Raw genomic sequence first — 24464 nt, forward strand, 5'->3', positions numbered from 1 at the left:
TTGGGGTTAAGTGACTTGCCTACGGTCACATAGCTAATGTATGAGGCTGGATTTGAACTCAGGTCCTCCTGCCTCGAGGGCTAGTGCTCTATCCACTCTACTACCTAGCTGCCCCCAATTTTAAATATTTTTCATCCCCATCCTCACTTTTGGCTCATTCTCGTTATTGCTATGGATTTTATACTGGGGCTAAGGTGGAAGACGCATCTCTTCCTTTAGAGGCAACATGGTAAAAGTACAAGGTTTGAAATCAGGTCAAATTTCTTATTCTGAAAATGAGTAGATGGCCTCTAGTGCCCATTCTACATCTGTGATCCTATTCTGAACCCTCCTCATCCATCAAGAAAGGAGCTTTCCATGGAGTTCCTTCTGTATCTGTGATCTTCTTCTGAACCCTCCATCAAGAAAGGAGCTCTCCATACAGATGACCTCTGGTGTCCCTTCTATGTCTGTAATCTTCTCCTGAACTGCCTTCATCCATCAAGAAAGGAGCTCTCCATACAGATGACCTCTGGTGTCCCTTCTACGTCTGTGATCTTCTCCTGAACTGCCTTCATCCATCAAGAAAGGAGTTCTCCATACAGATGACCTCTGGTGTCCCTTCTATGTCTGTGATCTTCTTCTGGACCCTCCATCAGGAATGGAGCTCCCCACACAAGTGTTATAGGGCCTCTCCCAATTAATAGTGACAGTTTTGTATGACTCAGTGGTACAGTAATAAAACCAACAACTTAAATGAAATAGATGAATCCTGTGCAGCTTAACAGAAGAGAAAAATTTAAATAAACCAATCTCCGGAGGGTAAAAAGTTGAACCAGTAATACCTGAACTCTCAAGGGAGAAGAAAAATCAATATTTATTAAGTGACGACCATGTGCCAAGCACTGTGCTAAGAGCTGGGGAAACAAAAAGGTACAAACGCAGTTGCTGCCATCAGGGAGCTTACAATCTACTGGAGGAGAGAACATTTCAACAAATACATAACAAGCAAACTCCATACTGGGCAAATAGGAATTAATTAATTAATTAGTTAATTAATCATTAAAAGGGGCTGGGAAAATAGAATTCCAGTATCAGACGGAATTTTAGCTGGGACTTGAAGGAATCCAGGGAAGTCAGTAGATGAGTTGAGGAGGCATGGGGGGACCAGACGGATTTACAAACCAAATTCTAACAAACATTCAAAGAACAATTAATTCCAGTATTATATAAACTGCATACAAAAATAGGAAAAAGAGATTCTATCAAATGCAGCCTTGCTACTTAAACCAGAGAGCGTCAAGACGAAGTAAAATATTGTGAATCCCTATCCCTAAAGCATAAATGTACTCGAAAATACCAGCAGAGGCTACAGAAAGCTACCAGCCTGGGCACTTCTTCCGGTGCTAGCACTGGCTCCGCCCCCAAATTCCCACCGGGTCAGGAAACGAGGAGAAAGGGAGACGACTCACCCGGATTTATTTTGGTTTGAAAGTCCGTAAGCCCCGCCCCAAAGCTGGGGCAAATCCCCGGACGCGACCTAGCAACCGCTCTTCCCCTCTCGGCCCATTGGTCCATTCAATTGAAGCCCTGAGCCAATAGGCGGGCAGCGTGCGAGCGAACGAACCGGAGAGCGCGGCGCGCGGCTCGAACGCGACTGCCTGTCGTCTCGTCCGTTCCAGTCTGAGGTAACCGAGGAGGCGCGGGCCCAGCCATCATGAGCGCTACCAGCCTGCAGCTGCCCGCCAGTCAGAGGTCCAGGCCTCAGTTCAAAGGTGTGAGGACCGCGAGGGGAGGCGGGGGGCGGAGGCTGGGTTCCGGGGCCTGCGGGCTCGGGCGGGCGTGCGGCGGTGGGGGAAGGGCGTGCTTGCCCCCTCCTCACCGCCGGGTCTCGGGCTTTTACCGGATCTTGAGACGGTGAGCTGCTTGAGGGCAAGGACCATCCTTTGCTCTTAGCGATCTGCACCGGTGCCTGACTTAATAAATGCTTATTTGCTGCCTGACTGGGTCATTCTGGGGCAGGCGCACCTGCCTCTTGAGGACTGTCTGTGGGCGTTAGGCCGACTGAAGTAAGAGACTGAGTGGTGGGTTGGGTGGGGGCGGGGCAGTCGCGGCTTCCGGAGGAGCGCCCCCCTCCGTGGGGGGGGGGGGGGGCAATCTCCTGAATGCAGCTGCCCTCCCCACCCAGGTGACGTGACGTGACGTGACGTGCCGTGACGTGACGTGCTCCCGGTCAGTGCCGGGCTCCCAGCCTCTGGTCCAGGTAGAGTTCAAGCGGGCGGGGTGAGGGGGGTCAGCTGTCCCGAGCAGTCTGCCTTTTGCCAACCTTGGAAGTGTTATTTAAACGCTAGCTATTTTCATTACTGTTGTTACGCTTATATTCATAGCATGTAAACGCTAATCATATTTGCGCTATATAAACGCTGGCTACTCTATTCCTATAGATTATATAAATGGCGGCCGTTCCTTTATTCATGTCATGTAGATGCTAACTATATTACAATTTATAAATGCTAGTTCTGCTTACATCACGGCAAATCCGAATTATGTGTACGTTATACAAATGCCAGTTCCTCTGTTTCATATAAATGCTACTTAGAATACTCTTAGCAGCTGGGAGTTATGAATTGTATTTACGTTGTACAAATATGTAAATGCAGATTATTCTGTTTTTATCATGTAAATGTGAATTATGTATTTACAAAAATACCAGGTGTTCTATTTGTATCATGTAAGTACTAGCAATTGCTATATTTATTTAAGTGCTAGCTATTATTTCTCCCTGTTTGGAGGGCAGTTGTATTCTGTTGTTTGCTCTCTGCTTCTTGTGCCCAATGGCTGTGGGCATTTGTTATCTTATCCTCCTTAGGTTATTAACTGGGGAACCGGGGTGGTGCTGTGGAAAGGAGTACTCAGTGGGTGTTCTAACCCCAAGGGGGCTACTTAGTGCATGGCATGTGAGGGGCAGGATTGCCTAGAAGATGGGGCACCTGACTTGGAGTCAGGAAGGTCTGGTTTCAAATCTTGTCTCAGACGCTTGCTAGTTGATTGACTCTGGCCAAGTCTCTTTGCCTCTTAACCTCTCTCTGTGCCTCAGTTTCTGTATCTATAAAATGAGGGAATTGGACTGTGGTTCTCTTGATCATGGGCACAGAATATTCTTTGTTTTGGAGAATCTCAGTACTTTAAAAAGATACTTCCACACAATTCATGACATACCTAGCTAAGAACCACTGGCTTTCAGCCCTTAATCTCGTGATTTTGTTAGCTAAAGCAGAACCCACATATTTCTGCTTTCCAGTTATATAGAGTCTCTTCCTTAGACAAATATTTATTTTCAGTACTGTTAGTTGACAATGCCTTAATTTGTTGGCATATTTGTTGAAATTTAAATATAGTTGATTTGCTTATCTTTTCCATTTGTCCATTAGAACAAAGAAGACAAAAGCTTGAAGAATATCTTGCAAGAAGGAAAGCCCTTTCTGTCATAAAAGTACAGGAAAAGCAGACCACCAGGTAAAATAAAGCTTATTTTAGTTTTATAACACTGAGACAAAGTTTTCTCTATAAAACAACTTGCATGCATGCTGTTCAGGAAGCTTTGGTGGCTCTCTATTTTCCTCTGGGATAAAATACAAACTTCTCTCTCTGGCATCCAAAGCCTTTCATAGTTTGGCTCCAACTTATCTTTTCATATTTATTTCTCATTAAGTCTCTCACACACTGTAGTTACTGCCATGCCTGCCTGCTTGTGTCACTTTTCTCCTGCTTACTGCCAGGCCTTTATATAGGATGTCCCACATGCCTGAAAAGTTATTCCTTTCATTTCCACATGTTGGAAATCCTAGTTTCTTTCAAGGTTCCACTCAGATGTGCCTGCCTACAAGATGCCTTTATTGATTTCCCTTTTGTAATATTTGCAGATTGGTTTTCCAAATCCAGTATGAGTGAATTGCTGTATTTAAAAATATATTTTCATTTTATTTCAATCTCTACTTCAAGTATGCATCTCTCTTTATGACATACCTGAACAAAGAGTTGTGCAGCCTCTGCTTGGGCTTCTGTAGTGACAGAGGACATATAGTACCTTGAAAGATAGTATATTCTGATTATAGATATCTTGGATTGTTGGAAAAATCTTCCATATATTGTGCTAAAGTCTTTCTCCCTGTAACTTTACTTCCATTGGTTCTCCTTCTTTCCTCCTTAGTCAAGCAGAATAAGTAATCAATCTTAAAAATTTTAACTTTTCAGGGAGTTTTGATCTGACAGTATTGATCTTAAAACCAGAAGATGTGACATGTTATCTGAACTTTGATACTTCTAAGCTTTGGGCTCTAACAATCGGTAGAGTTATGATCTCTCTAAACCTCATTTGTAAATTGAGAATAATATTTGTACTATCTACTTCACAAAATTGTTTTGAAGAAAGCACTTTGCAAACTTTTAAGGAACTATATAAATGTTAATTTTGTTATTGTGAGACAAGTGAAAAATGCTAAGAGGCTGAATTTCTGGGTAACTAATCAATCTATTAATTAGCCCAGCTAATAATCAATAAAGTGAGGATCAGTGGTTTTTCTCAGGAAACCAAATATAAAAACATGAAGAGCATGAAGGCCTTAAATATGTTTTTGAAAGGAAATGCCCCTACAAGTAAAAATTAACCCTGACTGATGAGACATTTAATGAGGTGGGCTAAAAGTCTGTGTCACCTCCTGCTGAGAATGTGGCTAGCTCAGCAATCTGGACAGGGTAATCCATCTCCATCAGACCACTCTGGTTGGTTTAAATTCTAATGGAGAATTATAAGGAGAGGGTCTCATTTACTTGGGGCAAGAACTCATCCAGATTGGGTTCTCTTTACACTCCAAACAGAAGGTCTCCTAGTTGGGTAGGTTCCCACCAAGATCGAGGAGCATGTTCCCCAAGAGTTAGTGCAGTCTCATCTATCAGTCATGTCTTTCAGAGACTGACCTTCTACAAGGGCTGGGCCCTAAATGAGGAAATAAAAGGAGAAAAACCTGCATCCTAATTTAAAAATTGGTTATTATGTAGCAAGTAATTTCTCTCTATTTTTACCTTCACAGCCTTGGTTAGTGCCTCTGAAAAAGTTGTACTTAAACTGAATGTGATAAATCCTTAGGGAGTACATAATGCAATTAGATTGTTACCTCTCTTTTTCTGGTCATTATAGTTTTTGTACAATATAAGAACTTATTAGCTTTTTTAAGGGTTAATTATCATGCCATTGAATCATATAAAGCTTGCAGTCTATTCAAACTCCCAAGTTTTTGTTCATTTGAGCTACTTTTTAGGCAGAACTCCCTTCTATACTTGTAGCATTTTTTTTCTCTTAAGGAGTTTACATTTTTACCTGTTGAATTTTATTATATTAGATTTTACTCATTGTTCTAGCTTATCAGAATCTTTTGGGGGTTTAACCATCTTTTGATTATATTGTCTAATGTATTAGCTATCTCCTCCAATTTGGTAAGCTGTAAATTTGATAATCTTACCATTTTACATCATCATCCAAGACATTGATAAAGATGTTGGACAGAACAGGACCAAGGACGGTGTACGTAGGCTAGAAGCAGAAAGAAAATTAAAAGGATTATAAGCAATAAAAATAGGTATCACTAAAACTCTTGATTTTTCTTCACAGGAGAGTCCCTCAGGCCCTCACCTCACTCAGAAGCTATTCATACACAGTTTTAACAAACTTAGTTGTCTAATTTCAAAGCCAGCAGATTTAAAAGGGGAAAGAAAGTTTTTGTTAAAAGCAAAAGAAAAATGACTACTGATAGAAGAATCAGAAATAAAAACCATTTAAAAACAAAGCATCGGGAAAAAAACACCCAGTAGCACTCTGGGATCCTTTAGTGAGGGGCAAAATAACATTATGCATCTCAATATACCCTGAGGTTTTCTTATCTTTTATTTTTATGTCACCTTCATTTTCCCAATATATCTTCCCTCAAATAAGCCATCTTCTATAATTACAAATAAAAAATGGAGAAAAATGGGGAAAAGCAGTTCAGCAAAACAAGCCAACATATTGATCACACTTGAAGTGTATGCTATGTTCCACACTCATAGTCTGCTACCGCTACAAAAAGGGAAGGTGTAGTTTTGTAGTTTAATCATTATAATTACAGTCTTTAATTTTGATTTTTAAAATTTGTTCATTCTGTGTATATTGTTGTCATCATTGTAAGTTTTCCTTACTGTTACTTTACTTTCCATGTCTTCACATACTTCTCGGTATTCATATTTATTATTTTTTATGCCACAGTAATATTGTATATTACATTTTTGTGCCATAATTTTTTTTTAGTCATTCTCCAGTCAATGGGTATCTATTTTGTTTCCAGGTTTTTACTACTGTGTTTTGGTTTATATTGGACCTTTTTTCCTAGTTTTTGATCTTGGGGGTAAACTTTGGGTCAAAGATATGGACAATTTAGTTGTTGTTTGAATACTTTACAGTTTTTAAAGAGCTGTTACCTACATCATTCCATTTGATCTTCTCAGGAACCCTGTGATACAAACAGAACAGAGTTTATTATTCCCATTTTTAGATGAGGAAAGTAAGGCATAAAGAGTTTGTGATTTGCCTAAAGCCACATAGTAAAAGGTCTGTGTGTTCTGACTGCTATTCCAGATGTTTTTTCCCTTATCTAGTTCAGAATTTTTTCCCTCATAACAGTTATTCTTATGGCCAATGTTTAAATGACCAATAAAAGTTGTAATTCTGCTTAAGAAAGCAGGAAAGTGTAATATATTTTAGAAATATTTCCATCTGTATTGGCTAAAATAAACAAAAAGGTTTAAATGCTTAATGAGGTGACCCTTCAGCTATGCAGAGTAACTAACTCAAGGGTTTTGGATAGTTGAAGTTTTACGGTATCTTTTTGTTGAGCTATTATTTTATCTCTTTTTACTACACTCCAGACCTATAGTTTTACTGCTTAAAAATGGTAAACATTGGCTCCTGGAACTGTTGACTTTTCAAATAACTTTTCTTTGTTAAATATTTGTGGATTAGAAGGACTTGGAAATAAGTGGAAATTCCATCTTTTACATCTAGGGAATCTATAGCGATAGAGTGTTTCATTCTGAAAATAGTGTTTCCTGGTGTCTAGGGTTGGGGCTTCTTTTCTTTTGTCTTCTGATCCCTTCTGTTTCACCTTGCAAAGAAAATACATAACATAAAAACTTGCTAGAAGACTTTTTTTCTGACTGTCATACAGTCATGAAGAAAGATGAGCAAACCCATGTGAGAAAACTTAATGTGAATTTTGAACCAAAACAAAAAATCTTCTTACCTGAAAAATTTTTATTACTTCAAAGATCTTAAAACGAAATGAAAAGGACCCATATGTACAAAGATATTTATAATAGCTCATTTTGTAGTAGCAAAAAACTAAACTGAGTACTCATAATTTGGGGAATGGTTAAACAAATGATAGCATGAGAATGCAATGGAATATTATTATGCCATAAGAAAGAGATGGTGTCAGGAATCTGGGAAGACATAAATGAACTGATACAGAGTGAAGTGTGCAAAATCAGGAGAACAGTTTATATACTAAAAACAGCCTACTTTGAAAACTAAGAATTCTGATCAATGCATTGTTCATCTATGATTTTAGAAGACTGATAATGAAACATTCTGCCCACCTTCTGACAGTTAGGTGGTGGATGGATTCAGGATACAGAATGAGCCTTGTAGTTTTGGATATGGCCAGTGCAGGGATTTGTTTTACTTGACTTTGCATAACTGTTACAAGGGTTTTCTTTTTAATAATGGGGGCAAAAGATAGAAGGAAAAATTAATTTTTATTAATTGAAAAAAATTTGTTAAAAACCTTTATCCACAGTAGTAAAGGAGTCATGCCAAAGCTAAAATCCATATCTTCTTATATTTTAATATAACTGTGTATGTATAGTTTGGATTTCTTGAGTGAAAACCAGTATGAATTCGCCCTTTTTTTTAATTAAAGAAAAACTTTTATTAATATCAGGTATTACAGTACCTCAAAGTGTTATCTGTTAGAAGTTTTTGAAGAAGTATACTTAAATGAATAAATGGAAATGATTTATAATTGGTCCATGAACTTTTTATAAATGAGAGCTTCTAAAGTATATGTTGGGGAAGTAGGGAACATACATACTTAAGCAGTTCAAGTGTTTTAAATTTTTCCTCTGTCATTTTTATTTTTTAAAGCAGTACCAGCTGTAATAGAAAAGTATCTGCAGATCCAATCCAGAAGGTACCAAAAGTTCTGAAGCTTACCAGCACCAAAATGGTAAGTCTAATAATTAAATCCTTCATTTTTCAAATTTTGTATTTTAGTCCTGTACTTGTTTCTTTTACTTTTTTCTTGTTAATATTTTCTGTCTGATAGAAATTAATCATAAATTACTGACTCATCTAATTAACCTTTACAGGATGATAAAGAAAATGCTGATCGGCCTACATGGAGAAAAAATATCCCAACAGCAGAAAGAAATGGCACTCCTTTAAAATCTACCAATGTATTGACAAATTCAACCATAGATGTTGCTGTATGTTATCCTGAGAACTGTGATCACACTATAAAAGTGTTACCAAATGAAGAAGACCCTAAAAGTCGCTGTGTGTCACTTAGTCAAACCTTTCGCCTTAAAAGAAATAGTAAGGAGAAACAACTAATTGCAGAGAAGTTGAAGCAAGATGCTACCTTGCCAAAGAAACCAGTCCTTGGCTCTTATCGTGGTAGAGTAGTCCAATCTAAAGTTAACTCATTTAGAAAGTTATCAGTAGTTACAGATGAAAGTTCTGTGACAAGTAAGACAACTTCAACTATTGTTCCTAAAATAAGGTCTCAGCCTGTAAGTGGTACCAGAACAACACCTGCTACTGTTTCCACTAAATCTGTTGGTATTGCTTCTTCCCAGAACAAAACAACCTTTCAGTCTTCCAGAAAATACCAGATTGATGCTATCCAGAACAAGGAGAAAGAAGCCACTATTAAAACTTCTGTCAACGTTACTGTCCAAAGAGAGCCTTATAAAAAGAGATTACCTCTCTCAAATCCAGTTCTATCAAATGCCAAGACAAAGCCAATTTCTGGTATAAAAGAAAAGGAAGCACCATCAAAATGTAGGACATCTGTAGCTCCAACCATTCATGGTTCTGAATCCAAACCTGCTGCAACTTTCAGTAGTAAATTCAGAGAGGATTTCAAAATTGTTGATAAGAGAAGATACACTTTAACAAAAGCACCTATCAATACAGGAAGAGCTACACTAACCAAAGAATCAACAGAAGAGAGAAGGTAAAAATAAATCACTGAAAAAGTTGACTAGATTATTGTCTCCATGAAGAGTTTGCAAATTTCTTTATAATACAGTAAAATCTAGTAGGCATGCATTTTTTTCTTCCCTGGATTGTAAATATCTTTAAACTCTGTATTGTAACTATTTTAGAAAGATGGTCCCTAAAACATAAAGCAAAGCAGATGTTCAGATATTTTTATTTTTATACTTTTTTTGAATGATCTATATTAAAACTTCGTTCTTTGGGGACTCAAGATTAACAATATCTAAATCTCAAAGCCTGGCTACATGCAACTCTTCCTTAGAGCATTGTATCCTTTCTACCTTACCCTCTTTGCTTTTGTTTGAGAAGGCCCTGTTGAATCTTAGAACAGCAACATTAAGCATGGTACAGTAGTAATCACTACCTCTGTAGTCAGAGGACTTAGGTTTGATCCTGGCTGTGATGCTTAAAATTTGTGAAACCTTGGGTAAATTATTTTATTTCTCTAGACTTCAGTTTTCCTCTTCTGTAAACATAGGTGGGTTAAAGTAGATGATCTCTACGGTCTCTTCTGTATCTATGATCCTAATATATTTCCTCTACTTGTAGAGCTCATCTGATTGAGTGGCAGAATGACAGAAGAGTAAACAAAAGACCACTTATATCTGGTCTGTCTGCTCCACCTAAGATGGAATTGCCAAAAGAAAAACCAGTTGAGTCTTTCTGGACCACCATTGCAGAAGAAGATGAGCAAAGATTATTCACTGATAAAGTTAACAAAATATTTTCTGAATACTTGAACTTAATTAATGAGGTATTAATAGATTTTAATTCAGTACTTATTACTTCATTTTTATCACATCAGTCTTGTTTATCTAGGTTTCATCATGTTTTACTAACTTAATTTGTGAGATTACTAATATGAGTATTATCTTATATTTTTGAGTAAACCAATTTGTAGAAATATTTCAAAGGTATCAATGATAAAAGTAGGAAAATTAGTTTCATTATTTGAGTCACCTTAGAGTACCTTAGAGAATTTCAATAGATAATAAACATTTGTAGCAGAATGGTAATGAGATTTTGAAATTCCTTTTTCTTTTGCTACTTAGAGTCTTTGTCAAAAACATTTTTAAATTAAAATTTTTTTATCCTTCTAATATTCCAATATCCTTCCAATAATAAGCACAAGTAGTACCAATTGGTAGTTCATAGTACTGAGAGAAATTAAAATATTATACATTAAAAGCACAACCACATTTTTGAAGAACACACACACAAACCATGTACCCTGTTCATCTAGCCTACCAGTCCTTGTAATTGAACTCTTAAAAAAGAATTTTTTAATAATATTTTTTAACATCACCATAGTTTTCCCTTGTGTCTCTTGAACTTTCCCTCCCAGAAAGCCATCCCACATGTCAAAGAATATTTTTTTCAAAAGAAAAAGAAGAGAAAAAACTTAATATCATTGATCAGTACATCAAAAAAGACTGAAAATATTTACAAAATACATTTGTGGAGCTCCCACCTATGCAAAGGGGTGGGATGGGAATGTCTTCTTATAGCCTCTTTTATTCCATGCTTTTAAAATATATATACATATATATATATTTTTAAATTTATTTTCAGTTTTCAGCATTTACTTCCACAAGATTTTGAATTCCAAATTTTCTTCCCATCTCTGCAATCCCCCCACCCCAGGACAGCATGTACCTCAACCACCCCTTTCCCCAATCTGCCCTCTCTTCTTTCACTCCCCCCCTCCCCACCTCACCTCTCTTATCCCCTTCCCTTCTATTTTCCTGTAGGGCAAGACAGATTCTATACTCCATTGCCTGTACACCTTATTTCCCAGTTGCATGCAAAGAGAATTCTTAACATTCATTTTTAAAGCTTTGAGTTCCACATTCTCTTTCTTTCTTCTCACCTACCCTCTTTGAGAAAGCAAGCAGTTCAATACAGGTTATGCATGTGTAACCATGCAGAATACTTCCATAACAGCCATGTTGCAAAAGACTGGTCACATTTCCCTCTATCCTGTCCTGCCCTCCATTTATTCCATTCTCTCCCTTGACCTGTCCCCCCACAGTAGTGTTTGCTTCTGATTACCACTTCCTCCAATCTTCCATCCTTTCTACTATCCTCCTTCTCCTATCCCCTTCTCCACTTCCTCTCTGCCTTCCTGCAGGGTAAGATAGATTTCCATACCCAACTGAATGTGTATTATTCCCTCCTTAAGCCAATTCCGATGAGAGTAAGGCTCACATTCCCTCTCATTTTCCTCCTCTTCACTTCCATTGTAAAAGCTCTTGCTTGCCTTTTTTATGTGAGGTGATTTACTACATTCTACCTCTCCCTTTCTCTTTCTCCATTACATTCCTCTCAACACTTAATTTTATTTTTAGGTATCTTCCCTTCATATTCACCTCACCCTGTGCCCTTTGTCTAAATATATACATACATACATACATACATGTACACACACATATATCTATACATTTATAATATACACATACCTACATATATATATTTATTCCCTCTAGCTACCCTAATACTGAGAAAGGTCTTTTTTTTATTAGAGATTTAGAGTATTCTTTAATGTTCTTATTAATAGTTTATAATTTTTCTTTTGATAACTTCATATCAGTGGATATCAGACAAACCTGTTGCAGAGAAATTTGAAACAATTTTTTCAGTTTGACTGCTTCCCTTATTTTATGCTAGGGGAGTTGATTTTGTCTGTGTAGAAGCTTTTCAGTTTTATGGAATCAAAATTACATATTTTATCTTTTGTTACTGCCTCTATCTCTTGTTTGGTTTAGAATAAGTCTTCTTCCCATAACTGTAAGAAGTGTGTAATCTGCTTTTCTTCTAAATTTTTTAAATAATGTGATCTTCAGTATTCAAGTCACATATGCATTTAAATTGTATTAGGGAATATGGTATATAGAGTAAGGTGTTGACCTAAGACTGATTTTGCCACTATCCTTCCCAGTTTTCCTAGCAGTTTTTATCAAATAGAATTCTTTTCTAGGAATTGTGCTGTATGGGATATTTGAGAAGTAAATAATTTATCCAGGTTTGGCTTTCTTTATAGGAACATATTTAACATCTCTTAAGTTGAACATCCATATTTTTTCATAAATAGGCTTGGATTTGCTAGAAAAGTTACCTTGGCTTGCAATTTGAGTTCCTTTGTTTTTTGGAACAAATTCCTTTTCTTTGTACAATTTCTAATGGGTGCAGAATATAGTCTTGTGTTATTGGAATTTTCTTTATTTTGTATTTGATGAGGTTTTTTTCTGGTCGCTTGCAGAATTTTCTGTTTGTCAGTGGAATATAACCATTATGTGTCGTAGAATTTTCAGCCTTGTATTTTCTTCTGAAGGCAATATATGAATTCTTTAGATTGACACTTTTTTTGTATTCAGAATTTCTGAACATTTTTTACATTATTTTTTTTTTACATGATGTCCGTTTTTTTGACTAGTGTTCTTCTGGTAGACTTAAAATCCGTAAGTTGTTGCTAAGCATACTGTCTTCAAGATCAATGTTTCTTTGGAGATTATGCTGTCTTTTAATGTTATTTCATTTTGTTTCTCTTCCAGATTGTCCTTTACTTCCATGTATTTGCATTCCTAATCAGTTATTTTATTTCTTTAGTAAGACTTGCTACTGTGAATTCAAGTTTTTCTGTCCTACCAATTATTTCTGTTGTAAGGACCATAAATTCTGCTTTTACTATTTCTATTTTTTTCTTTAAATTTTGTTATGTTTCCTTGCTCTGTTAGGGATCCCTGGCATCTCTTTGCTTCATCAAGTATTAATTCAGTTTTGCTTTGTTTTAAAATATTTATTCATAAATGCCTGGACTGTTTTGCCTGACATAAAGACCATACTCCCTTCTGTTATTATCTTCCCTGTTGTTCCCTATACTTATGTTCATGATCTTTAACTGAGTTTTTCCTTCCTGAGATCTTTGACAGTATCAACCTTTTTTCTTAATTCTCCTTATTGCTCACTTTCTAACTCCCTCTCCTTTGGAGGCAGTTTCCCTGGGGGCTGGATCTTAAAGCTCTTTCAGCTTCTTCATACACTGGATAATTGACATTTCACCTCTGCCCCCAAGCAATTTCTGGGGGTACTGAACTGGCCTCAGCTAAATGTGGGATTCTTTCCTTCAAGTTTAGTGGATTTCTTAGACAGCCCTAACATGTTTGTCCTATCCTAGTTCCCTCTTTTTCACATTCCTTGGTTAAGCTCTAATGTGACACATCTGCTATCACAGCCTGAGCCAGCTTCTGTCTTTCAGATTTCTTAGACATTGAGAAGAGGGGGAGGGGTTTGGGGTAAAGGTCTGTTCACTAGCTGAATTCTTGATAAAATTTGACTAGAGGAATAAGGATGCTATGGGAACATAAGGAAGAAGCCCCGAAGATGGTTAAAAAAAAAAAAAGTGATGTTTCTTGCTCATTTTTTGATGTTGCTTTGATCACCTGTTGCTTTTTGTGGGCCACACCAAAACCGAAAAATACTTAGCTTAACTCAGTTTAATTCTTGCCCTACTATATAGCACCTTGACCTCTGCATGTAACACTCTACATGCTACTTTTTCTTTTAACTTTTATCTTATTTTTAATTGATAACTTTTGTTTTTATATCTCCTTCATTTCCAGAGACAGCTAGGTGTTAAAATGAATAGAGCACTGGGCTTGGAACCAGGAAGACCCAAGTTCAAATGTGGCCCCAGACACTTAATAGCTATGTGATACTGGGCAAGTTGCTTAACTTCTGTCTGCCTCAGTTTCCTCAACTGTAAAATGGAGATAATAATGGCACCAACCTCCAGAGTTGTGAAGCTCAAATGATACAATAATTGTAAAGTACTTAGCACAGTACCTGCTACATAGTTGGTGCTTAATAATTGCTTATTTCCTTTCATCCTCCTTTCCTTCCCCACCTCCATCTTTCCTTCCTTTCTTCCTTCAAAATAAATGTCCTCCCTCTTGTTTCTATTGAGTGAGCCATGTCTTGTGACAAAGTATAAAAAACAGTTCATCAAAACCACACAGTGTACCAGCTGTGTATGACAATCTATGCCATATTCCATTTAAGTAGTTTCCCACCTCTACAAAGAAAGGAAGGAGGTGTAATTTCTCAACTCTTATCTAGAGCCAAGCTTGGTCATTACGTACAACTACTTTTTTTATAGAAGGATTTGTTAGATCTCTTCTTTTCCTATTTTTGTAAACCATTTGTACAGTATTGGAATTAATTATACTTTGAATGTTAGAATTTCCTTTCTGTTGCCTGGTTATTGTTTTTCCTGAGAGCTCCTTTATGACTTGTTCGTGGTGCTTCTTTTTTCAAAATTTCTGTGGTCCTAGGAACCTGTAGAAGCTTTAGTACTACTTGTTCATCTTCTAAGCTAAGGTTGCTTACCTTAGTACCACAAGAGATTTTCTTGTCCTTTTATTTTACCACATAAAGCCAGGCTAAATTTCAAAAGACAAATGTTCTTCTCATTTTTCTAATTTTCTATCACACCAAGGTCTGGCAATTGATCAATAAACCAACGACTGAAATACTTTTTTTTTTTCCATCATTGGGTGAGCAGATATGTTTAAGGAAACTAAAAGCTGACTGCTTGTTCTGCAGCAATTCTCATAATTTACATTAGTTTGGTTTTACTTTTCATGAGTAAAAGCTAAAGTTGCTTATGAAAAAAATTCAATTAAAGTAGACATTTTGCACACACAATTTTTCTGATCCCATTATAACAGTCACAATAGATAACTTTTTTTTATTCTAAGGGTAATTATCCAGACCTCTTCTATCAGCTCTTTCTTTTGCTGTCTCTCAGGCATTTTATATTAATAAGCATCTCAACTATTATATATGAGAAAAGAAATAAACTTATTTTCGGATTTTTTTTCTATCCTCAGTACCTCTAAACCTGCCTACTTAGTCTAGCCAATTATCAATTATCCATAATGTTTTAGGCAGCAAAGATAAATGTATGGATATTTATTTTACTTTCTTATTCTTCAACTTTAGGGATGTCCAAGGGAGGAAGTACTTTCAACACTGGAGGAGCTCATTTTACAAATTCCAGATGCCAAAAAACTTGTTAAGTATTGGGTATGCCTTGCACGTCTTGAACCAATTACAAGCCCTCTTGAAAATATCATTGCAATATATGAAAAAGCTATTCTTGCAGGGGCTCAGGTGAGAACTACAATTCGTTAGTCTTTGTTGCAATGTGATCTTCACAGCTATTCTAAAAACTAAAAACTATCACTGTAACTTATAAGAAATTCGTTATATAGTTTGGAAGGAGTCACAAAAGCACTGCTATTAATATTGGTTTCTTTTAGAATATTTTCATTAATTTCTCAGGGATGATCAGGCCTTGATGAGGTAATTATAAATATTACATAAAACAAGATGCAATTTATTAATTTGGAATAAGAAATAAACTTGAAAAGTGCAGGAAGAAGATATATATGGGAAACAGAATTATAATTGGTTTGCCTACTGAATCTGCATTTTAAATGAAAATGAATTCTGTGGAAACAAATTCATTTGGTAAACTGAATTAGAACAGGTTTGCATACTGAATCTGCTTTTTGAAGGAAAAGGAATTCTGTTACATTAAGGAAATAATTTATTTTCAAACTATTATTGTCTGGTGAATTACTCTTCAAATAAAAATATGCTTGCCCAGCATACTTATCAATAGCTTTGGAGCAGTTTTACTTTCCCACTTCCCCCACAGTGTGGTCAATAAAAGGACATCGTTTATCTCATTCTTTTTGAAAAATAGATTTGGTATTCAGATAATCCTCTCCTTTTGAGCTTTTGTCCAGATTCATCTTTATTGTTTCCAATGTCCGTCCTGGTGTCCTTTATGCATAATGTTTCTTTCTTATTGATAGGATAAAGTTACCATAAAATGAAAATGACAATTTGGTCTGTAGACAGCTTGTATATTCCTTTGTGTTTGCTAAGGCAATTAAATGAAAGGTAATTCAGGCCATTTATTAGAACTAACATTATCTTTTTCTCTACCCCCAAATCCCATTCAAAATTGATCAGTTCCTTGGAAAGGCTTTATCAGAATTTGTAAGACTAATTTTTGGTTATGAAAGAATGGTACTAACATAATCACCTATACAAGTGAATCAGCTTTATAAATGTTTTTTAATGGTCCTGGATAAAATAAAATACTAAACTTTCCTGTTTAAAATTTAAAACCAGAGCAACAGTTTTCAGACTTTGGTCTCAAAACCCCTTTGCAATCTTAAAAATTATTGAGGATTCCAAAAGTGCTTTTGTTTATATGGATGATATCTATTGATATCCACTGTATTACAAATAAAAACATCTTAGTATTGTTATGAAAGTAGTTTTGACCTGTTGGACCCGTAGTTTTGACCTGTTGGACCCCCCTGAAAGGTTCTTAAGAGCCACCTTGAGAACCACTGAATTAGAAGACCAGAAAATTCCTCTCTTACAATTTTGTATGATTACTGTACTAAAAGGGATCAATTTGTTAAGCTTATTTAATAATTAGAATTGATAGGAAAGTTTTTGAGTATTGAACCAAAATAAGTATTATTTTGAGGCATTCTTAGGGCAAATTAAAAGTAAAACAGTGTCAATTCTTCCATAGCCTTCTGAGCAAGTTGGGAGGTAAGAACCAATGAGTTGCATTCTTGGAAATTTCTTTTTCAAGTCTATATCTCCTACACATAAACATAAACATCCCACAAAAGTTTCCTAACATAAACCTCTGCTTATGCACCAGTCCACGTCATCATGAGCAATTTTCTCCATGGATTGTTGCAGGGTTTCTTAAAGCTTTTTCCACTCTCGACCCCTTCAGCACCTCTTAAATTGTGGAAGAAGCGTTGTCTATAGAGCGTATTCCTAAAGCTTATCTCCTTAGCCTTTTCTTGAGGGTTTGGCCAACCACTCTGGTCTTAGCTAATTTAGTTTTCACAAATATCTAAATATTTCTCTGACCATACATGGTACTGTCCCATGTACTTTAGGAAATATGAAATTGAATTAAACATAGACCTTCAAGAAGCATACAAGCTAGGGATAATAATAAAGGGAAACAGGAAGGAAATGAACTTTTATATAGCAACTACTATGTGCTGGGTGCTTTTCTAAGTGCTTTTTGCAACTATTATCTCATTTGACCCTTACAACAACCCCACAAGGTAAAAGTAATGATAGTTAACATTTAAGTAGTGCTTACTATGTGCTCGGGACTATGCCAGATGCTTTAAAATTGTTTTGTTATTTAATCCTCACAACAATTCTGGGAGGTAGGTGTTATTATTAACTCCATTTTACAATTGAGTGAACTGAGGCAAATAGATTAAGTGACTGGCCCAGGGTCACTTAGCTAGTAAGTGTCTGAAGCCAGATTTTTTTGATTCAGGTCTTTTTGATTCCAGGCCCAGCCAACATTATCATAGGGCTTTAGATTTACAAAGTACATTTTCATGGGTTTTCTCATTTAAACCTTCTTAATCCTGTGAGGTTGATAGGTGAGGTGTTATTCTCACTTAACAGATGAGGTTCAGATAGATTCAATGAACTTCCCTTTAGTCATACAGTGTATGTGAATGAAAAATATGGATCACACTTGGAGCTTTTGATCCCAAATCAAGTATTCTTTCTGACCTCAGTTTCTTCATTAGTAAAATGGGAATGATAATAATAGTGCTGATCTCATAGGATTGTTGTGAGGATCAGTGAGGCGTAATATATGTAAAGCATTTTTCAAACTTTAAAACATTATTATAACTGCTGTTTCCCTAAAACTAAAGAGAAAAGTCCCATGTACAAATAATATGATCAGAGAAGGGAGAAATACAGCTAGGTGGCACAGTGGATAGAGTGCTGTGCTTGGAATCAGGAAAACCTTAATTCAAATCTGGTCTCAGACACTAGCTATGTGACTCTAAGTTACTTTAAAAACAAAACTCTGTTTGCCTCAGTTTCCCCACCTATAAAATGAGGATAATGGCACATACCTCCCAATGTTGTTGTGAGACTTTATTTTGTAAAATACTTAGCAGAATGTCTGGCACACAGTAGACATGTAATGAATACTTATTACTTCCTCCACTTTTGGCTAAGGATGGTCAGGGAAAAGTCATGGAGTAGTTAGCATTTGAAAATACACAGGAGAGAACAGAAGAAAGTTCAGAAAGACACAGACAGGCAGACAGGTTTGCTACTGTTGTGTTAAATTTAATATCAACTTAAAATGTACATAATGCAAGTTCATAATTGTATATATAATCCTCTTTGTTTATTGCAAAGTTCAAATGTATTGATGTTTATTTTTTTAAAAGTAAAGAAAAAAAGTTAGAATTTGACATATACTTTGAACTATGGGATGGATCCCAGTGGACAAATGATGGAGCAGGACATTCTGTTTTGGATAATGGAAAGTAGCAGAAGTGGGAAAGTATAAAGCATATGATGGTCATCAATGGTCCAGTATATCGCCTGTATAAAGTATGCTTAGGGGGATAATGGGAAATTAAGCTGGCAAGTTATGTTGGGACCAATCTGTGAAGATCATTGAGTGGCAGGCTAAGAATCTAGAGCTTTATCCTGTAGACAGTGAGGAGAAAACTGCACAAAATATATTGAAGAGAAGAGATTGGAAGCAAGTAGACATTGGATGACTGTTCCATTAATACAAGCATGGGCTTATAAGAGCCCTGATTTTAGGATGATAACAGTGAAATTAGGAAGGGAAGTAGAGTTGTAAAAGATGAAAAACCACAAATATTTATGTGTATGTATCTGTCTGTGTGTACATGTACACACATATATGTCTGTATATTATATATATGTCTGCATATTATATATATGCATATATATATATATCTTCACACATAGGATCCTTATTTCATGTCTAAATATTTCTGATTTTAAAGTATGAAACTTTACTTCCTTATTCTTAATGTTTACAACAGCCAACTTAGTGCCTTAAGACTAAGAATTCTGACTAATTCAGTGCTTTTCTTTACTAAAAAAAGGACTAATTTTATTTTTTTAAGCCTATGGAAGAAATGCGGCACACTTTTGCAGATATTCTGACATTGAAGAGTCAAGTGACTGCTAATTCTGGTAAATTGCAATCTTTATTTCCCTAAAGTAATTTCCTGTTTCATTAGTTTTTATTTATTAGAATGAACTTCTGTGCAAGCTTTTACCTTTGTTTTATTCTGTTATTCTCCTAGCTATATTTCTAGGATTTTTTCCTTCTCTTAACTCATGTGAACTTTAATGAGCCCTTTTTAATGGTTAGTCGATTTGTGCTACAGAAAAACTCATCAACTGACCTACCAGGTATTTCTGTCCCAGGGATAGTTATAGAAGGGAAGGAACAGAACAGGAAGAAATAAGTAGACATTTGAACACTTCACTTATTTTAGGTTCCCAATCATCTCCCTTCTTTGACATGCCCACTTGAACAGAGCATGGAGTAGTCTTTTAGGTTACTCATGATTACCTTTATTTTGTTTGTTTATTTTACTTCCCCTTTTCTTTATTATTCCTTAATGAATGAGAAAATAGAAATATATTGAAATCTTCCTTTTATTTATTTTGACTTTTAGATCATTGTATATTGGGTCAATTAATATTCCATTTAAAACAAAACAGGAGAGGTTATGTAGATGTAGGTGATACTTTCTTAAATGGGACCTAATCTTTCCTAGGAAGAAATTTCACTGATATGTACTTTGTTTTTATAAGGTTTGTGTTGCCAGATAGCAAGAGCAATCCAATCTTCTGGTTTTTTGATGAAGCTGGCTCAGAAGCAAAATAAATTTGGAAAATAAATTGGAATATATTTCTGGATTAAGTAGTCCTGTGTTAATCCTTATTTATTAACTGATTTTTATTGTGTATACAGTGTGTTCTTAATCTTTTGGAAGACAGAAATGTGGAAAAGATAATTTTTGTTTTGAATATGCTGAGTTTGAGGTACTTCAAATATATCACCAGTAAGGTGTTGGAAATGTGTACTTTAACTAAGGAATGAGATTAAGGTTGGATATATAGATTTGGGACACATAAACAGAGGTGAAAATTAAATCAATGGGAGCTGATGAGGTCAACAATTGAAGTACCATAAAAAGAGAGGTGAAGAGGGCCCCGAGGAGAACATCTACAAGTAGAAGACAGAATAGAGAGGATGAAGTAGCAAAAAGAGATTGAAAATGAGGAGTCAAAGTTAGGAATAGCGTCATGAGAGAGTAATGTCAACAACATACAAAGCTGAGGGTTATTCAAGATAAGAGGATAGTCAAGAGCCAGTAGGTTGAAAAAAATGAAGATTTTTTAATAGGCCGTGGGATTTAGTAATTAGATCATTTGTAATTTAGGAGACAGGAATTTTATTTGTAAATGAGGTTGGGACCCAGATTCCAAAGGGTTAAGAAGCGAGAGGACATTGAGTAGAGGCAATTTGGGTATAACTGGCTTTTTCCAGGACCTTGACTGACAGTAGAAAGAGAGATCCCAGACAATAACTTGAATGAATTTTAGGATCTGGCAAGGCTTTTTTCTAGATGGTAGGTACTTGGATGTGCCTGTAGGCAGCAGGGAAGGAAGCAGTAAATAGTAGGTGGAGATTGAAGGTTTAGATAAGGGATGTGGTACATGATTGTGGGAGCAATCTACTGGAGAAGATAAAAAGAGATGGGACTGATTATACATGTAGTTGACCTGAGTTACCTCTTCATCAAGCAGGAAAAGGGGGAAGAAAGAATGAAAGCTGGTATCAAAGAATTTTGTAATGTAGAGGTTTATCAGGAGATAAAGGGACTGATAGTTGGTTTTGAATAGGGTATTTAAAGATGCTTCAACTTATCCCTTCTTTTTGGTTTAAAAATTCAGTCATCTATGTGTTTTCTTTAACCAAAAAGCTTTATTGTAACATTAGCTAGAAGTTTCTCATTCACAAGTGCTTTTGCTTTAGGAGAGAATGTTAATGAAGCTTGTTCAACTAACGAAGAAGACAATAAAGTATGTGATGAAGCTGTAAATCAGGATAAAACTGATACAGAAGGGGCATTACCAGTGGAAAATTCAGAATCACATGATACAGATCGTAAAACAAGGAACGTAAAACTTCAGGTGTTTGAAAGAGAACAAGACAATAAAGCAGAAGATCCAAACACTGACTTAGAGACTCCTGAAAAGGAAACCAGGGGCTCTTTTGTCATTAAATATAATGTGTCAACTACTCCATATTTGCAAAGGTAAGTCATAAATTTCTAAAATTCAGTGTATCAGGGTACAGAAATTTACTTGAAACGTTTAGGCCCCAGTTTCACACAGCTACAATTAATGTAATACCTTAATGCAGAGATTCCCAAACTTTCTTGGTTCATAACACTCAGTGTCTAATTTTTTCATAGCACCCCTTGGCCAAATGAAAAATCTAATAGTTTCAATTTACCTAAGTAGTTAGGTCCAAAGAACTTAATAAGTATTTATGTCCTCACAACTTAGTGGCTAAGTGAGAAAAATTTGGATTACTGACATATCCAAAGTTGATAGATATTTATGTAAAAATTCTAAGAAACAAGAAAATTCTGGTAGTTATTAACTGAGAGGACATATACACAAAAATACATTTCAGACATTAGAGACTCATCAGAAGGAATGTTGTTTAGCTAGTAGTTCACACAGTGTTCACAGGTGGACAGATGTATTAGAATATTGATTATTGTGATGTTTTGCTGGAGAATTTAAAATAGTTTAAGGAGCCCCTTTGAATTTGCTTTAGTATCTTGGTTTGTGCACAGTTTGGGAACCAAGATCTGAATACTTTAAAAAAACAAATCAAACAAACCTCTAACCAAATTTGCTGAACTTTAAATGAACTCAATTTAAACTAGGTTATCTTGCTTAGAGTTGTTAGACACACGGCTCTCCACATTGGCTGGCAATGGGCAGCCCTAGTGCATCCTGCGCCAACTTAAAATTTAATTGGCAAATAGTTAACAAAATAAATAAAAACATGGTAGAACAGAAATAATGTTAATATGTGATTTTCTAAGTCAAGATGTAGCTTGCAGGAATCTTTGTGTATAGTTTAGTGGTTTTGTTTCATTTTGAAGTTACACCACTGATCTACCTGATCTTTAAAAGCACTCTGAAATCCAGAATATTCTAAATTCTTCTAAATATTCTTCCCCCACCACCAAAAAAAAATTTTTTTTTAGGTCATTTTATTTCATCCTGATGATGAACCTATTGTTACTGAAAATACATTTATGGTGGCAAAGCATCATCTTAAATATGGGAAGCATGATATAATGAATAGAGAACTCGTGTTAGAATCAGGAAAACCTGGGTTCCAGTTCTCCCTCAGACACAAACTAGCTCTGTGACCCTGGGCAAGTCATCTAGCCTCTCAGCAACCTAGACCAATAAGGTCGAACTCACATAGAAATGGGGGTTACTAAAATGTACTTAAGGATCCCTGTAGGCCACATAGAAAACCACATTATAACATTATGTTTTGGTTTATTTTATTTTTATTTATTTTGTTAAATATTTCCCAATTATCTTTTAATCCTATTTGGGCTGCACTCAGGAGTTTTGTGGGTTGCATGTGACTGTATTTGAAACCTCTACCCTAGACAGCTGGCTAACTTGTAAGTTGAAGATGTGCCCTCACTGGGAGCTCCCTACTCAGATGAAATCACAGATCAGGCTTAAAAAAAATAGCAAAGAAACCTCAAATTTCTGTTTTTTTGTTAACAACTAGTTGTACTAATGTTATATTATACTTGAAGATGAACTGCCTCCTAAATGTTAACACTTAAAAAGGTATATAATACGGTTTGTTGTGATGCTTTAGGAATAACTTTGTGTTTCTCCTTTAGTGTGAAAAAGAAGATGAATTTTGATGAAAATAGTTCTTCATGTAAGGACCTGAAGTTTCTGACACCAGTGAGGCGTTCTCGACGTCTTCAGGATAAGTGTTATAAATTACCAGATATGTTAAAAGATCACTATCCCTGTGTTTCTTCATTGGAACAGTTAGCAGAACTGGGAAGCGAAACAAGCGCTTATATATGTCGTCCAAATGCTGCACTTTGTTCAACTTCCCTTGAAGAAGAAGCAAAAAAAACAGAAAAGAAATGAAACTTTAATAAGGGAAGAAATATATTTAAAAACTTACCAGATTAAGTCTGTTGTGTTTCAGGTTTCACATTTCCCACAGATGTGTAAATTATTATCCAAGTTTTTACTAAGGTCTTACTACAGTGAAAATATAATTGATAAGGTACTTATACAGTAGGATTTTACTTGCCTGGATTTAGCCTTAACTATCAAAAAGTAACAAGTTAGACATTTTTTTCAGATTGGTAAAGACTGTCTTTGAGATAAGATTATCATACATTTTGTATTTCTATACCTATTATTTTGAGCAAGAAAATCTCAGTATAATTCAAGAATAACACAGCTGACTATTACATATACCTACATTTTTTGTGACTATTTAAATAGGTTTGTAAAAATCAAAAGAACAATGTTGGAAAATGAAGTTTTTCTAGAAATGTGTTTGTGTTGGAGGAAGTATGCTAACATGATGTATTTTTTTTCCATTTGAGGGAATGTTTTCCAGTTTAGTAAGATTTAAATATTCACTTTAATTGGGATTTTTGGAGCAGTATTTATATTCATTTAACATTAGTCTTCTGAACATTTCTCAATATTTAACAACTAACACTATGAAATTTTGTTGAGCTATTTTAAAATATAAAAGTTGCATTAAAATGTTTATCATGAATAATTATGTGTCACTGTTACATATTTTTAAAGTACATCAATGATTATATAGTATTCATTTGCTTTTTCTGCATTTTACAAGACCTGTAGGAATTCCTAAGTATAATAATGCCTTAAGATGAAGCCTCATTATTTGACCTAACATTGATGAATAAGGTATTCTGAATAAGAAAATTTCCCAGGTAAAGTTTTAGCACTTACAGTCATAGAATTGGCAAGGACTTAACAGGTCATTAAATCAATCCGTACCCATGAATCTTGTCAGTCAGTTCACTGAAATAACCATTTCTTTTATCTCCTACAATGTACTAGGCCCAGTACT

General features: G+C 35.6%; 1 protein-coding gene across 4 annotated transcripts; it reads left to right on the plus strand.

Annotated features, from left to right (window-relative positions):
* The first annotated feature begins 1573 nt into the window (after positions 1-1573).
* On the plus strand, positions 1574-24146 carry CKAP2 (cytoskeleton associated protein 2). Of its 4 annotated transcripts, none has more exons than XM_072610456.1 (9): positions 1574-1754; positions 3411-3495; positions 8216-8294; positions 8437-9305; positions 9899-10103; positions 15350-15520; positions 19387-19456; positions 21315-21597; positions 23233-24146. In XM_072610456.1, exons 1-9 carry the CDS (start codon positions 1697-1699, stop codon positions 23492-23494), a joined length of 2082 nt encoding a protein of 693 aa, XP_072466557.1. In that variant the 5' UTR covers positions 1574-1696; the 3' UTR covers positions 23495-24146. The 4 variants fall into 4 exon arrangements, with proteins under 4 accessions (XP_072466557.1, XP_072466556.1, XP_072466559.1 ...); XM_072610455.1 differs by having other exon boundaries at positions 1580-1754; positions 8213-8294; XM_072610458.1 differs by lacking the exon at positions 1574-1754 and adding an exon at positions 1815-1896 and having other exon boundaries at positions 8213-8294.
* The last annotated feature ends 318 nt before the right edge of the window (positions 24147-24464 follow it).

The sequence above is a fragment of the Notamacropus eugenii genome, chromosome 5, assembly GCF_028372415.1.
Source record: "Notamacropus eugenii isolate mMacEug1 chromosome 5, mMacEug1.pri_v2, whole genome shotgun sequence".
NCBI lineage: Eukaryota > Metazoa > Chordata > Mammalia > Diprotodontia > Macropodidae > Notamacropus > Notamacropus eugenii.